The sequence below is a fragment of the Bidens hawaiensis genome, unplaced genomic scaffold (assembly GCF_021521415.1).
Source record: "Bidens hawaiensis isolate Kalapana, Puna unplaced genomic scaffold, B.hawaiensis_p1.1 tig00002866_1, whole genome shotgun sequence".
Classification (NCBI taxonomy): Eukaryota; Viridiplantae; Streptophyta; class Magnoliopsida; order Asterales; family Asteraceae; genus Bidens; species Bidens hawaiensis.
This window is the reverse complement of record NW_027491154.1, coordinates 223,022-239,060: the sequence shown is the minus strand read 5'-3', so window position 1 is coordinate 239,060 and position 16,039 is coordinate 223,022. Positions and strand designations below refer to the sequence as shown.

The 16,039-nt window shown below is 34.4% G+C and overlaps 1 protein-coding gene across 1 annotated transcript; it reads left to right on the top strand.

Moving 5' to 3' along the window:
- The first annotated feature begins 194 nt into the window (after positions 1-194).
- On the top strand, positions 195-4,479 carry LOC143621446 (uncharacterized). The gene is made up of 7 exons (XM_077092867.1): positions 195-264; positions 1,222-1,500; positions 1,781-2,056; positions 2,158-2,268; positions 3,718-3,815; positions 3,894-4,104; positions 4,209-4,479. Exons 2-7 carry the CDS (start codon positions 1,257-1,259, stop codon positions 4,292-4,294), a joined length of 1,026 nt encoding a protein of 341 aa, XP_076948982.1. The 5' UTR covers positions 195-264; positions 1,222-1,256; the 3' UTR covers positions 4,295-4,479.
- Positions 4,480-16,039: the final 11,560 nt, after the last annotated feature.

The following is a 16,039-nucleotide window of genomic DNA, read 5'->3' as shown; positions in this document are numbered from 1 at the left end:
AATATAAAGCCCAGCTCCTTTTAACTCGTCATTAACTTGTGCATATCGTCTTCCTTTGGGAATCCAGTAAACCCTAGGGTTTTGCTTCTTCTTCTTCTCGTCTACGCAAATGGTAAATTCGTCATCAATAGTTTGCATAGACGTGTAATTGTTATTGTTAAACTCATAACGAATGATTATTGATCTGTTTTTGAACCTGCCGATTGCAGGGTGAAGGAATTGGTGGTTCCGGCAAGAGGAAGAAGAAAGCACCGAAGACCACTGGTAATTTATTTATTTATTATTATTATTATCATCTTTAGTTTTAATCAATTTTGATGTATTGCTTATTTAAGCTTAATTTATATGTGAAATGTTTAGCTGAAGTTACTGTTTTCTTTGTTATTATTGGTGCTAGATGTGTGACTAGGTTAGAAACCACCCGTGTATTGGGCAAAGGAAATGTTAAATAGTTAGTAATGAAGATTTAGGAATTACCGTTAAGTTGCTAACTAATAGTTTATTATATTTAAACTCAGATAGTTTGTATAACTTACTGTATTTACTTTAATATTTCATGATTTTGTACAATAATTACTAAGAAGGTTCAATAAGAGAAATGGGAAAAAGAATCTTCAACTCACATAATTGTGCAACATGTACCGATTATCAAAGTTGCATGTGAGCATTGAATTTAATGAGTTCAGTCAAAAGAAACCGACTCCAACTCTGACTCTGTTTTAGTGTTGACTATTTTAAGCTCAGTCAAATGCTAATGTTTTCTCTATGGTGACTATGCTTTGAAACATTTTATGATTATTCTAAAATCTTGGATAATTGTGGCACGCAGCAACACTGCATAGCGCTACACGAATTCACAAAATTGTGACATGTGGCACAGACGTTTACTTATTTATTAGGTATAGAAGATAGAAGATTATTGTTGTTCAATTTGGGTCAAAAGTGGTTTTATTTACTCACCTTTGAAGAAGCTGAGGAAGTTGACTGATAATCTAATGAGCCAAGTATTAGCATCAGAATTAGAGAATTTATTTGAATTTGTTGATGATGTATGAGAGTATCTACATGGATATTTTAGCATTTTGTTATCATATTTTGCCATTAACTATATTTAAGCCCATTTCTTTCAGCCAGAAATGGCTTTCGGTTGTGCTGAAAAGTCTCCCGTGTGTTATTGAGAACCTGATATGTAATTGATTGCGTAATGTCTTCTACTTTTAGCAGATAGTGTAGCTGGTGCAAATTCTGACAAGAAAATGAAAAAAATTGCAAGAAACAAGAAAGGAAAAGGTACAGAGCTACCTGAAGCTGAAACAGTTGAAAATTTTGTTTCTGCTAGGCCAGATGATGTCAACGAGGGCAAAAACAGTGCTGAAGCGAGTGACAGAAAAAGAAACAAGTCGAAGAAAAAGAAAAGTGATAAAGAAAATAGTAAAGGCGGTGTTCGTGAATATGCTTCACAATCTAATGAAGATGAAGATCATTCTAATCAACAAAGTGGTAAGCACTCACACTCCTGATCAAAAATGAAAATTGCAAAATTAGTTTTCTTAAACATATTATGTTTATAAGTTCTCCATGTGAAAATTCTACATGAAAGTTACTTTTTTGTCATGATCATTGGTAGTTATTGACTGCATTGATTTCAATTATTTTACATTATTCATTTTATATTGTTTCTAAGGACATTGAAAATTAAGTCATTAATAAAACAACTATACTGTTATTATAAATTATAATAGTAGGTAATTAGTAGCATAATATCTTCAACTATGAGCAGATAATCCGGATGGTGCAAATTCTGACAAGAAAATGAAAAAGATTTCTAGAAAAAAGAAAAGAACCACGGAGCCACCTGAAGTAGAAACACCTGAAATCGTTGTCTCCACTACTCGAAACGATGTTAATGAGGGTAAAAACAGTGCTGAAACGAGTGACAAAAAAAGGAACAAATTGAAGAAAAAGAAAAAAGTCAAAGAAAATAGAAAGAAGGTTGGTACTCATGAACATATTTCACATGCTAATGAAGCTAGAGATGATTCTAATCAACAAAGTGGTATGCAGTTACAAACTTTGACTAAAAGGTTTTTTTTACATTTGCATTTTTTTAATAATCTAATATCTTGTTAATAAATAGAAGCCTATGCATTCTTGTAGGTAAATCAAAGAGTGTGTCTCAATTAAAAAATGAAGCTACTTTACTTGACGATGATGACGACGTGTATCAAATTTCTTCAGGGGATGAGGATGAGACAACGGGAATGAAAAGTAAGTATTTTGACAACTAGATGAGATTAACGACTATGTATATTTAAATTTTCATAGGCCTGTAAACGAACTGAACACATGAACGGAGCATGTTCGTGTTTGTTTACCGAGCAAATAGTTGAACACAAACAATTAAACGAACAAGATTTTATTGTTTGTGTTTATTTGTTAAGAACGTGAACATTTTCTTGTTTGTTTATGTCCTTTCATTAACAGTATAAATGAACGGTTCATGAATGTAAACCATAGTTATCAAAGGCGTTAGGCGCACTCAAGGCGCATAGGCCTTGCCTGGGGCCTAGGCGCAAGGCGCAAAAAAAGCGAGGGCCCAAGAAAAAAAAGCACATTTAATGAAATATATATATATATATGCATTGAAAAAATTTATAAATATATCTTGTAAGTATATAAAATTTATATTACTCTATATATATTTATAAAACTAATATATAATCATCTTGACTAGTTTTAAAAATAAATTATATCTTTTAAAATAATCTGTGTAAAAAGAAATAATAACATATATTATTGTGTGCTTGCCACAATAATTTAAAATATTTGAAAAAAATATGAATTTTGTTAACTGTGGAAACAGTTGAAACAGTCCTTTATGCAGCTTTTTCTGCAAAACATAAGCTTTTAAGCCAAAGTCTTGTCTTTTGTTTTCTCATCTTCTTTCTCTCCTCTTTTGTTTTCTCATCTTCTTTCTCTCTTCTTCAACTTCTGCTCTCCGGTGATGCAACCACAGATCTGTCCCAGGCAAAATATGGCAATAATTTGCAGAAGTTCGCTGGAAAGTGGCAGGAATTTGGCCGGAAAAGTCACCGAAAAGTCATTTTTGGCCGGAAACCTACCAGGAAAACGCCTTTAACGGTGCAAGGCGGTATGGTTGCGTCTCGCCTGAAAATTGCGCCTAGGCGCACCAGGCGAGCGCTTTTGATAACTATGATGTAAACGAATGAACAAAACGAACGTGTATGAACGAACGTTAGTACGTAACTGAGCTAAGACCAGTTAAAAGTAAACGGGAACAAAAATATATTGGGCCTACAAAGTTTTAAAACTACATTAAATTGTAACGGGCTTAAAAATTCAAATGCAATATTAACGAACGAACTTAAACAAACATGAATGAACGCAAATGAATGAGCATAAACGAATTTAAATGAATGAACATAAAATCACATAAATGAAGAAGCAAGACATGTGCTTATGTAGTCATGCTCGTGCGTTAAACTAAATGAACAACTTTTTTTTCATGTTCGTTTGTTTATTAAATAAATGGACTTTCCACTAAACTGTTCACGTCGGTTCGTGTACATGCCTAAATGTTTAGTTTATCACAGGGTATGTTTGATAATGATAAACAAACTGCATAAAGTCCTTATAACAAAAGGGCAAATTGTAATAAGTTAATCTTAATTAAGGTGGTTTTATTGATGTTGACAGGATGGATTACTAAATACCATAGAGCTCGACCCGGGGCAGAGGTTCTGATGGAAAATATCAATGATTTCCTGGTCGATTACTGGGCACTAAAGGAGAAGGTAATATCAGTTTACTCTGAAGTTTGTGAATACTAAGTGTGACTAGAAAAGAAAGTTAAAAGTTTTAAGAAATTTCAGGAAAAAAAAGAACGGTTAGAGGAAGCAACAGAAGGTGGATGGACTGTTGTTACTCATTTCAAGGGTAGAAAGAAAACAACCGATGCTGAAAGTGGTACAACTGTTGGCTCTGTTGCTCAGGCAGCTGTAATGGACAAAATGTCTAAAAAGAAAGACAAACAAGTGGGCATCAATTTTTATAGTTTTCAGAAAAGGGAGGCACAAAGGAACGGTATGTTCATTCAGTTTCTTTTATCATGTTTTTAATTTAATAAATACAAAAGTTTACTTTCATTGTTGGCAATATTATGTTAAAATGTTTTTGAATCATTGCAGAGATCATGATGCTGCAAAGCAAATTTGAGCAGGACAAGAAAAGAATACAACAAATGAGGGCTGCAAGGAAGTTTCGACCATACTAGATGAGGTAGGTGGTGGACTTTTATATAATCAGTTGGTTCATAAGAATTGGAAAAATGGTTCACTTGGTAAGGTTTATTTATTTTGGGTTTTAAAAGTGTTGTAACAAAAGATAGGTTATATTATGACGTTTACATGATAAATCAATCAATTGCATGATTCATTGGTATGCGTTAGCATTAAACTTTTAGTTTTAGTTGAATGCACTCTCCCTACAAGGTTCTCATGTTTCATATTAGGTGCTGTATGTTCGGCTTTCTTGTTATCTGATACGATCCTAATAGAGAGAGAAGAAGAAATTTTAGAGAGAACGAGACGTTTTTTATTCAACATTTGGATAAAAGGAAAAGATACAGGCTCGATTGGAACAAATACAATCAGACCGTCCAACTATAGTCTATTGACATAACATCCCTTATTTTCCAACAACTTGTTTCTTACGTAACAGTAAAAAAAACCACAATGTTAATCATATTAATATCATGTATAGAGCACGTCAGTGGTGATAATCTAATAATATTTAGCAGGCCTGAACTCGATGCCTTGCACAAGAATGCCGGTAAAGTTCCATCCATTCAAACTCCTCAAATAACCTTCCTTGTGGAAATGGAAAGTGGTATCAAAGATCCACAGTTGAATTTCCATCCAACCATCCTTTCGAAGTTTTGGATGACCTTTTATTTTACGCGTTCTTGATGGTTCTTCATCGGGGCTTAATTGTATAATTGGGGTATGCGGAGGAGTAACTAAATAGAGGTAATCTTCTCTTGGTCTCGGCATATGAGGCAGCCTTCCTACATATGACTCGAAACATGTTACTACCACACCCACAAACATTGAAGCATTTTCAGGTAGTTTGAACACGAGGTAGCATGCGTAAAATGTTTTGGGTGTCAGATAAAGGGGTATGTTTTCAAAATCGATAGTTAAATAATCACCATCACAAGACTCGGCCACCTCCTGAAATCTGCAAGATGGTAAACAAGTTATATCTTGTAAGTGGAGTGATGACACTCTAGCAAGAAGTGGAGTGATGATACTCTAGCAAGAAAAATGATGAGAAACAGAGAGATATTATAACCTTGATCCTGGCAGTGCCTTCCATACATATCTTTCTCTTTTTGAAAGATTCCTTGATATATAATTTTCTTTTTCGAGAAACTGCTCGAGCAGGTAGCATAAGACGTTTCTTTAAATTCTTACTGAGAGAAAGCCACTGATTTATCAACCAAATAAAGTGTCTCTTATGAGTAATCAATCATTAAGTGTCATAGCCACTTCAATTAAAGAACATATGCAATTGTGCATTATACCTGTTGCGAATCATTAATGTAGATCCCTGTGCGAAGACGAAAGTAGGCTAAATGTATACTCATCGACTCCTCAATATCATTTGACAATTCGAGAATTTCGCCCCAATCAATGTCTGAGTCATCTACGGTATGCAAATCCACTTTATTTTCTTCATTTCCCTATAATATTAGAATCCAATTACAGTTATTGAAAAGTAAAGTTAGTTGGAAATGAAGTAAGTAAACAAACAAACAAACAAATATGTTTACATACAGAGTCTACAGGACAAAACTCAACGCCTTCGATGAAAATGACCATGTCCTGTCTACAATTTCCATACAATTCATTCGAGAACTGAATGTCAAAATAATGTTCATTTTTGGTGCTAGTAAACTGTAACAGTTCGGTCCTTCGCCATCCGTCTTCCCCGTGATGTGCAGCACATGATGCCCAATATCCACTCATAGTTTGCAGTTTATATTTGAATGGTAAATTCTTTCTAAATTGCCTATCAGCTGCGCCGTAGAGAAGGTTTATAGTGTATGTGACATTTGGCAACAAGAAACAAGTCTTGACTTTTAGTCTAAACTCTTGAGTTGCATACATGTAATATCTGATCATGTAATGAAATCTGCACGCATTAAAGTTAGATTGAATAATAAAATTAAAAGCAAAACTTCCCCATGTATATATATATAAGAACACGGAAATCAATTAGGTATGAAGAAACTAACCTTGAAACTACACGTGTTCTTTTTGCTGCTGCTGCTGCTTCTGCTTCTGCTGCTGGAATAAGCAGTGCATTTCTGATCCACAGTGGTCCGACGATGTCAGATGCAGATATACATTTCGAGGCGCATATAAGTTCACAGTGTTGTCCCTTCTTATTAACTGAAAACACCTGTCAACAAAGCTTTGGTTCAAATTAAGAAAGCACATATTTACTAAAATCTACAACAAATTTTAAATACAAAAACTACTGACGGTAGTAGTTTAACAAACGGAAATTAATAAGATCGTGTTAAATTATAGGAGCAATTACCGTTTGACCATCGCCAGAACGCACTCCTTTCATGAAAACCATAAGAAGTTGAGTTTGGGTTACGTAGGATTGAGGAGACACACCAAGATCGTCTGCAATCCTTCGCATTCCTTCAAAGTTCAGCCTCTTTCCAATATCTTCAAAAAGCTCCTGTACGCAAGGATATATTTCAAATGTTACAAAACAATCACATCTAGACTTCCAACAATAATAAAGAAAATACCTACTTGTTTTTCTAGTGCCATCTCAAGTTTTTGCACGATCTCCCCCATTGTTGGTCGTTCTTTACGAGCTCTCTTTAAACATTGATAAGCGATGGTTGAGAACGTGTTCAAAGAATCAGGTTCCATATGTTCCTTTATACCAGGAAAAATTATGTCATCTAGTCTTTTTTTTTTATAACATTTTTCCCACTTAGGCACTAAAATGCCAAGTAAACTACCATCACGATATTCGCAACAAAATCTCCCACACATAACTTCAAACAACACAACTCCAAAAGAGTACACATCAGACTCTTTTGATAGAATACCTGTCTCCAAGTACAACGGGTCACAATATCCAGGTGTACCGACTGCATTTGAAATAAGGTATGTTTGAGGTTGGTTAGCGGGGCCAATTTTTGATAGGCCAAAATCCGAAACCTTGGCATTCCATTCCTCATCCAAAAGGATGTTGGCACTTTTAATGTCTCGATGGAGTATTCTTTGGTGGGTGTCCGCGGGATCATGAAGATAGTTTAGTGCTCGAGCAACTCCGATGCATATCTTGAGACGCTGAATCCAGTTAAGACTAGGGTCACTTAGATAGGCATCAAGGCTCCCACGAGATGCATACTCGTACACGAGAATCCTCTCCTCGCTCTCAATGCAAAAGTGTAGGAGAGAGACCAAATTTTCATGTTTGTACATGGAAAGCATCTGGATCTCTTTCATAAACTCAACATGCCCTTGCCAGGATTTAGGGTCTAAACGCTTGCATGCAACCGTTATGCGTCCCTCCGGGTAGGAGAGTTCGCCTTTGTACACCCATCCGAACCCTCCGCCCCCGATTCGGTTGTCCTTTGCAAAACTGTTGGTTGCCAATATAACATCTTTTAATTGAATTTTGAGGTGATCAAACTCTTCCATGGAAGAAATATTTATGCGGATGAAATAATTAATAGAACATAAAAAAGTAGAACTTGAATGAGCATTATATTAGAAGAGCTATTATTATTATATATACTGGACTAGGAATCACATCTCTTTCTTCGACCACAAAAAGTCTGCTCATAATTACTAGTATATTGTTCATGTCCTGCTCTTATACCCTACTTTGTATTTTTCTTTCTTCTTTCTGATTAATTAATAAAATCGCGTGTTGACTGCCTCCTAAATAGACCTATTTCATTTCATATTGAGGATATTTAATTTAATGTTGAGAATGCCAATATATCAATATTTTAAAGTTGTATATAATAAGAGGACTTGAGTGAGACTGTATAAAAAAAATTGCAAGACGTTTAATTATAAGACTATATCAGTATTTTTATAACTATTTTTTTTTAATATTTAGTTGACAAAAGCTTCTAGTCATTTAAAAAAATTATATGCATTATTATACAGTATGTTAAAGGAAACCTAACTGCTATAGAAAAATGAAATATTTTTGTAATTTCATGTTGCAATTGATGGGAGACTTATCAAGCAATGGACTACGTTCGAAGACAGGAAAATAACGGCCCAGAATTTCGTTCTGTAAGGCCAATTTTAGTGACTTGTGATATCAAATGACGAAGCCCGTTATATATTTTGGTCAAGATAATTATTAATGTCGGCGAGCAAAACCAAACACGAAACGAGAGCTTTGGGAACACGCGTTTAGCTTCAACGGGATAAGGCTTCTAGAATATTTAGCTTTTAATATATATTGAAGTCTTATGTATATGTATGTGTGTTTCAAGTGTGTAAATCACCCACCCAAGGGGAGCTCACCTTGGGTGGGGTCGGTCCTTGCTCAATATTATCAATATTTAACCGACAACGAGATCGTTCCTTTATTTTATCTTTATCTTATTTATGTTCGGTCGTTTGATTTACCGCACCCGTCTCGACACGTTTATCGAGAGCAAAACAGTTCGATGGTCGTTTTGGGACCTACACTTTGGTATCAGAGCGGGTCGAATCTTATGATTCAACTTTGCTCTTGATATTCGGGTCGAATCTTATGTTATTTCTATGTTATTTTCGAGGCATTCGAGAAGTTGAGAAACTTTGAACAAATTGGATACAGATTTGGACTTAAAAGGAAATAACAAGCTTTGTTCATTTGATCGCTATCCCTAATAGTTCTTCTGAACCTATACTGTTTGAAGATCCGAGATGGATAAAGAAGCGATAACTCCTTCATGAATGTATTAGGTGGACCATACCTTTAGGGGGTGATTGAAGAGGCTTCGGCTTTATCGGGATGATTCATGAAGATGCGAGACACGGTTCGACGATGTTTTGATATCACAAGCCAAAGGGGGTGATTGTAAGACCAATTTTAGTGACTTGCGATATCAAATGACGAAACCCATTATATATTTTGGTCAAGATAATTATTAATGTCGGTGAGCAGAACCAAACATGAAACGAGAGCTCCGGGAACACGCGTTTAGCTTCAACGGGATAAGGCTTCTAGAATGTTTAGCTTTTACTATATATTGAAGTCTTATGTATTATGTATGTGTGTGTTTCAAGTGTGTAAATCACCCACCCAAGGTGTCACACCCCGATCAAAGGCGGTGGAACATGCCGGGCTGCAACGGATTGCCATGAACACAAGACACTATTAAAGTGACAATATTTAAACAACTCATTCATTTCATTACATCAACCAAATAACAAACTTGTTCATACAAATAACTGAATTAATAGTCAAACATATAAATTGTTCATTTATATCTAATAACCTAAACGGTCACAAGATAATAGTTCTTCAAGTCCCCAAATCAACCAAGTAATAAACCTGTAACATTGCATAAAATAAACTTTGTTAACACGAATGTTGGTGAGTAATTTTCATAGTTTTGAACAATAAGTATATAATAGAAGAAATCCACAACACGTATATGGAACAATAAATAATAACAACAATTTAGATATGCAAATAGTAAATAGTTTGAGACACCTTTCTATATGGTAACAACCAAATATACTCGGATAATAGTTGCCATATGCTACTAGCACGAGGCAAAAGTAGTTAGGGGTGCGTATGATCATACTTAATAGTTTAGTAGAGGCCAACCCGCCTAAAGCAATTAACATATAGCATGTAATCATGTAAAGCATATAACACCAAATCAAGCATTTATTTAAGTATCATATACTAAAGAGTTTGTGGTTTGAGACACAAGTATAAATCATTTGAGTTTGAATAAGTATGCAATGTCACCCCCAAAACGTAAGATGGAAAACGGGGGATGAAAAAGTACTCACGTTAACTAAATAACTTGAAAGATTGATTCGTGAAAGATCGGAGATCGGTTTAATGAGCAAGGCCTAGATTAAATGGGTCTTAAGTTAGTAGGTAGTCTTGAAAAGGTTTAAAGTACAATATATGACAAGTAAAGTAAATAAATAAACTTTAGGGCTTAAAATATAAATATTTGAGAAATTAAGGAAATGTTTCTTGAAAAATAAGTTTACCCGAAACCAGGTCTTGGTATTCCATTTATTAATATTACTCAACATATGTTAAGTAACAATATTGGTTATAATGCACTATTGCAAGATCCTTTTATATAAATACCAACACGAGGTTTTAATCGAGTGTTCGGATTGTCGATTCGAGTCTTGATAATTTACCACACTCAAAGTCAACTTTCCAAAGGGATAAGTGTTATGAGATAACTCAATAAAAATCAAAAGACTTAACCAAGTATATAGTTCTATTGTGAAGAACCTTAACGTCCGTTAAGCGAGTATTTGGTTCTACCAGTTCAAACTTGTTATAAGATCAAGTTGGATTCCGACATACCAAGTATGTTAAGAAAATAATTTAAAATTGGTTTAAAATACGTTCTTGAAGAAAAAGATGAGTTTCGATGGCCCAAAACACACTTGTGTGTCTTAAGCGAGTGAATTCGGTTTAGTTCGGTTTTGGTTCGGTCCTTGACTCGGAATAATACCGAGGATGGGTGCCACATACCCAAACACCATAGAACTATAAAAACGATTTTAGAAATTATAATATTCAAATCTTACATAAACATGTTTATTTAACTATTTAAAACAAAACTAGTAAACAAGAGTTCGGTTTTGGTTCGGTTCTCAACTCGGGATAAATCCGAGGCTAGTGACTTCATACCCAATACCATGGAACTCATTTAACATGAATTGGAAACTAAACTACTTATACTTTAAACAAGACTAGTAAGCATTAAATGAAATATAGTATAATCAAGGACTATAATGAGTCCTCCATGTAGCCTTGCCTTGTAGCGTATCACCTCAACCGACCAAGGCCGGAGAAGGTGAAAGCCGAAGGTAAACAAGGGGTGCATATTATATATAGTTGTACCACAAGCTTCAATTACTAAGTAACAAAACAAAATTAAAGAATGGTTCTTGTTTGATTATTAAGAAACCTTGAAGAGATGAAGTTGTGTTCTTTGTTTGGGAGAGAAAATAAACACGGTTGAAATGAAGAAGATAAGCTTATTTATATAGGGTTATGGTTAAAGTTTATTTCCATGTTTTATATCAAGACTTGCATGTATTTTGATTGGTTAAACAAGTCAAATAATACAAAAAAACAACAAAATTTGACACATGATCTGCAGCTACGAGGAGGCACCGCGCGACCAGCCTGGCCTCCCTGGCCGCGCATCGCGTGCTAGGGGGGGGGGGGTCAGGTTTGGTTGTTTGGCAGCTTTAGTCCCTGCAGTTCGTTTTGAGGCGTTTTAAGCGTTTTAGCAGCGTTTTAAAAGCCGTAAAAGGTGTTTTCGAAATCCGACAAGTGTGAAATGATTATATAACATAAAAACCCATTATTTTATATTAGCAAAAGATCTGGGTTACAATTTTGGTCGGTTTATAGTTAAATTAAACAAATAAGTTATCCCAAAATTGACGAATGTCACATTGGGTGGGGTCGGTCATTGCTCAATGTTATCAATATTTAACCGACAACGAGACCGTTCATTTATTTTATCTTTATCTTATTTATGTTCGGTCATTTGATTTACCGCACCCGTCTTAACACGTTTATCGAGAGCAAAACCACTCAGTGGTCGTTTTGGGACCTACACGTTTCCCTTCACCGTAGATGACACCAATGTTTCAACGCCGACGCGTAACCGCCATTCGCTTACCTGCAAACCTCACGTTTTTCTCCAATTAACTATTTCATCCAGGGGTGGCGGCAATCTTGACCCAAACCATTTCAAATTGGTCAATTTGGGTTGTTTAAAAATTAAATGATTTGATTTGGGTTAGAGATTTTAACTAAATAGGTCAAAATGGTTCATTTTAAACTACGTCTTGTTATTTTCGGGTCAAAATGGATCGAAAAATTCGAAGAAATGGGTCGATGTGGGTTAGTACTTAGTATCCTAAGGATATGTGCCAAGTTTCGGATTGGAACATGCTTTCGCACAAGACAGACATGTTTCGACACGAAACGAGTTTCAGATTGGAATGAGTCCGGTTCATGTTTCAAGCCAACACGAGTTTTCACACGGGACGGGTTGAGTTTTGGTTTCTTTTGTTTCTTTTTGGTAGATTCTGGACTCGTTTTTTATTTTTTGTTTTGTTTTTGTCCGTTTTTGTTTGATTTCAAGTTTTTTAGTTTCGTTTTGAACGATTTTTTCAATTTAGATTGATTTGTTTCAGTTTTAGCTTTTTGCTTCATTTTTGTCGATTTTTCTGTGTCAATTCGATTTCTCAGTGGTTGTTTTTAATGGAATGGGGCAACGAAGGAAACATTTTAGTCTTTTTTTTGTTTATGCTTTATATTTTAAATTATGATTTTATTATTATTATTATTGAATATTTTTTAAGTGGTTTTATTATCTAAATAGAAAATCGCTCAGAAAAAAAAATCATAACTCAAAATATAAATAAAAAACAAAAAATCTAAAAAAACTAAAATGTTTCTGCCGTTTTACTTGTTTAAAAAAAAAATTCGAAACCGTTCTGACTCTAACTTGTTTCGACCCAAACCAAAATAACCATTTTTTTAGGTGACCCGTTCTGACCCTAACCCATTCTGACTCAAATCCATTTCGACCCATGACTCGTTCCAACCCAAAATTGGCCACCTCTGGTTTCAATTTAACCTACAATTGTTAATGTAGCTTGGTGTACCTTTGATTGTTAATTGTTTTTCCGATTATTGTTTTATTGGGTGAGACTTGCGGGTTTCTTTCGCTGTATTGGTTGTTTTATTAGGTGACGTTTGTGTTTATGCAACTAATTTTGATGTCTCATTTAGGTTGGATTTCCATGATTTCTTAGCCTGTGTTCACTCTGTGTTTCTCATTTTCATCTCATGTATAACCATTCTATAATTTGGGTGTCTCATTTACCTTCATTTTCCAACGTCGTGTTTATTTTGTGTAAAAGAAATATATTTGCAACATATAAGTTAACTGAAACATGTATAAATGTTTTATTTGCCATTTGTGTTTTTTTTTTTTTTTTTTTTTTTTTTTTTTGTTGTTGTGGTTTATTATTTGTATTATGTTTGTTTGGTGCATTATTCAGCCTCTCCTGCATTGTCTTGATTTATTTTGTTTGTTTACAAGACATATTAATGCTTCCTAGGCAAACACCTTGCAAAAGTAGGTCTTTTATTGCAAGGCATCTAATAGTATAGGAGAGACTTCTGCTAATGCGTCAAATATGTGTTCACCAAGGAAAGACAATTATTCACCACCACTAGAGACAAACATGAAAGCATGCCCACACAAAACAGGAGCTAAAATTGGACTGCGCTTTGAAGATAAATGCATACAAACCAAATACATACATAATACCAACATTATTGTTTTACACATTTCAAAACCACAATTGGAAAAAATGCAGGTGTGAGCGAAGCCAAGAAGTCTAGATATCCAGACTAAAACAACCAGCAACCGTTTTACAAAATTCAACTTTGTAATTCCTTTTAAATGTAAAGAAGTAGTTATAAGCCTTCAAAATGCAAGGAACTTAGAATTAACAATCAAGAGGAAAAAGGCAGGCAGCAACTACTAAGTGAAATGGACGTCTTTTAAATACGCATTGCATTGCGTAGGTTATGTAATTAAAACAATACATGTAATTAGCTTTAAAATATGTAATAGGTACTAGAAAATGTTGTCGTTATATGCACATCTAATCCTTTACAAAACAAAGAAGCAAACCTAGGTCAAGAAAAAAATGCATTCAAAATTAAACACCGACGCAACGCGCCGAGGCAACATCTAGTTATGTTAAAGTTGTTTATAAAAGGACTTGAGTGAGACCGCATAAAAAAATTGCAACACTTATGGTCGGGTATTTTGTATATATGTTAGTGTATTAGTTATGTAGTTTTATTGAGTATATTGTTATAACTTTGGTACTTCATACGCGCTTTTGTATTTCAGGTCATTGATCGTTAAAGATGATAAATTGGAGACTCGTACGAGCATCGAATGATATCTCGGGAAGACCGGAGCATGATATGATGTCTTGGGAAGTGTTACAAGGATTCGGGAATAGTATGGATGAGAAATCATAAGCCTATGCTAAAACTGAACAAGATGGGTCGACAAAACACGACCAAAAAGTAAAACGAGCATTACGGGACCCATAATATATGAATTTTGGGTTTCTCGACGAGAGGAATCCAAATATGCGGTCTTCTTATACGTGATGGTCTTAAAAACGTGAAAAACAGTTTTTGACCTGTATCTTCGATTTTACGAACCCTAATCCATTATTACGACTTTCAGCAACTATTAGGCGATTTTGGGTGAATTCCAGGGCTACCAATCATATCTTGACCAATCCTGATGGCCTTCCTCATCATAATTGAAGATCTATCGATGACGATGCTCGGCTAGTCTTTTCGAATCATACCCGGGATGTAGAGTTTGTATCATTTTCAGTTTCTTAAGTATTAAGAACGAAATACTTTGTAACTCTTATTTGATTAATCTATGAGTATTGATATTTAGTATTGCTGTGCATTCAGTCGGTTTAGGTTTACGTTGATCAGAACGATTAGTTTATCGGTTGCTATAATTATTGCTAATAGGAATGTTTTGACAAGTTGAATTCAATAAAGATGCAATTGCCCTTAGTTGAGTCACACCGGTAGGGATTGTTTGATAACCAGTGCCGTGTGTTAGCGATTATTGGTGCCCAAGGTTTAGCTCGTTAGTCAGTCTGTGTTAATCAGTAATAGTTAATCTGTTAGGTTGCATGAGATTACTGTTTGTGTGCATTCTTGAACCTCGGGTGTGATTTGCTTTTGTTAATTGCTTGAATTTGTTGAAGTGTTTAATCAGTATTAAAATTCAATCTTATTTGCTTGTGTGATCAGCACTGCCATTCATACTTCATAATACTAGAACTTGTATGCACGATTACATTGACCACATACTCCTCGTGTTCGACACCTATTACCCTAGCTTGCTTTGGTGATTAGGAACTTGATTTAATTGTTTTTGACTAGATAGCGACAATCTAGCATCAAACACGTTTAATTAAAAGATTATTATATGTATTTTTATAATCATTTTTTTAATATTTAGTTGACAAAAGCTTCTAGATAGTCTTTTAATATATATATATATATATATATATATATATATATATATATATATATCTTTTTAAATAATATAATAAGACTTGATTAAAATTTAAAACAAAATGAGTGTTAGACAATTAAGAAGATAACTGGGTCAATCCTTAATCGTCATTTTTAGAATTGGATATTGGATTTTAATAATTAAAACTTTGGCCGATGCTCAACTTAAATCGATGTAGGCAAGTATTATAGGCTGGGTTCCATGCACAGAAATTGTACATTGAAAAACCTGCATCAATTTGAAACATGAAAGCGTTAAACTTAATTGTTTTAGATGCAACAGAGATATTGAACCAATGTGTAGAAGTTAACTATAAATATATTTAAAAACGACCTTTCTAAGTATGATCAAGCATTTGACAACCAAATATGAACTTCATAGTTATTGAAGCAACCTGCTCGAACTATTATTAATCAAGACAAAAAAAAAACTACAATGGCCCTAACCCACTTTAGATACTAAGCTAACTTGCTAACCAATAAAAATTAATCAAAGAGTTATAATACACCGCTATCTATTTGAACTCCATTCGAACTTTCTCCTTATATCTCTCATTTTGGACAAACCTCAAACATACTCCAAATTATCCCTTAACGTAGTGAC

Bases quoted from the DNA above. Each gene is read 5' to 3' on its own strand.
- LOC143621446 (XM_077092867.1), top strand. From the start codon at position 1,257: ATGAAAAAAATTGCAAGAAACAAGAAAGGAAAAGGTACAGAGCTACCT. The intron at 2,269-3,717 runs GTAAGTATTTTG...TGATGTTGACAG, and splicing joins TGAGACAACGGGAATGAAAA to GATGGATTACTAAATACCAT. The intron at 4,105-4,208 runs GTATGTTCATTC...GAATCATTGCAG, and splicing joins AAGGGAGGCACAAAGGAACG to AGATCATGATGCTGCAAAGC.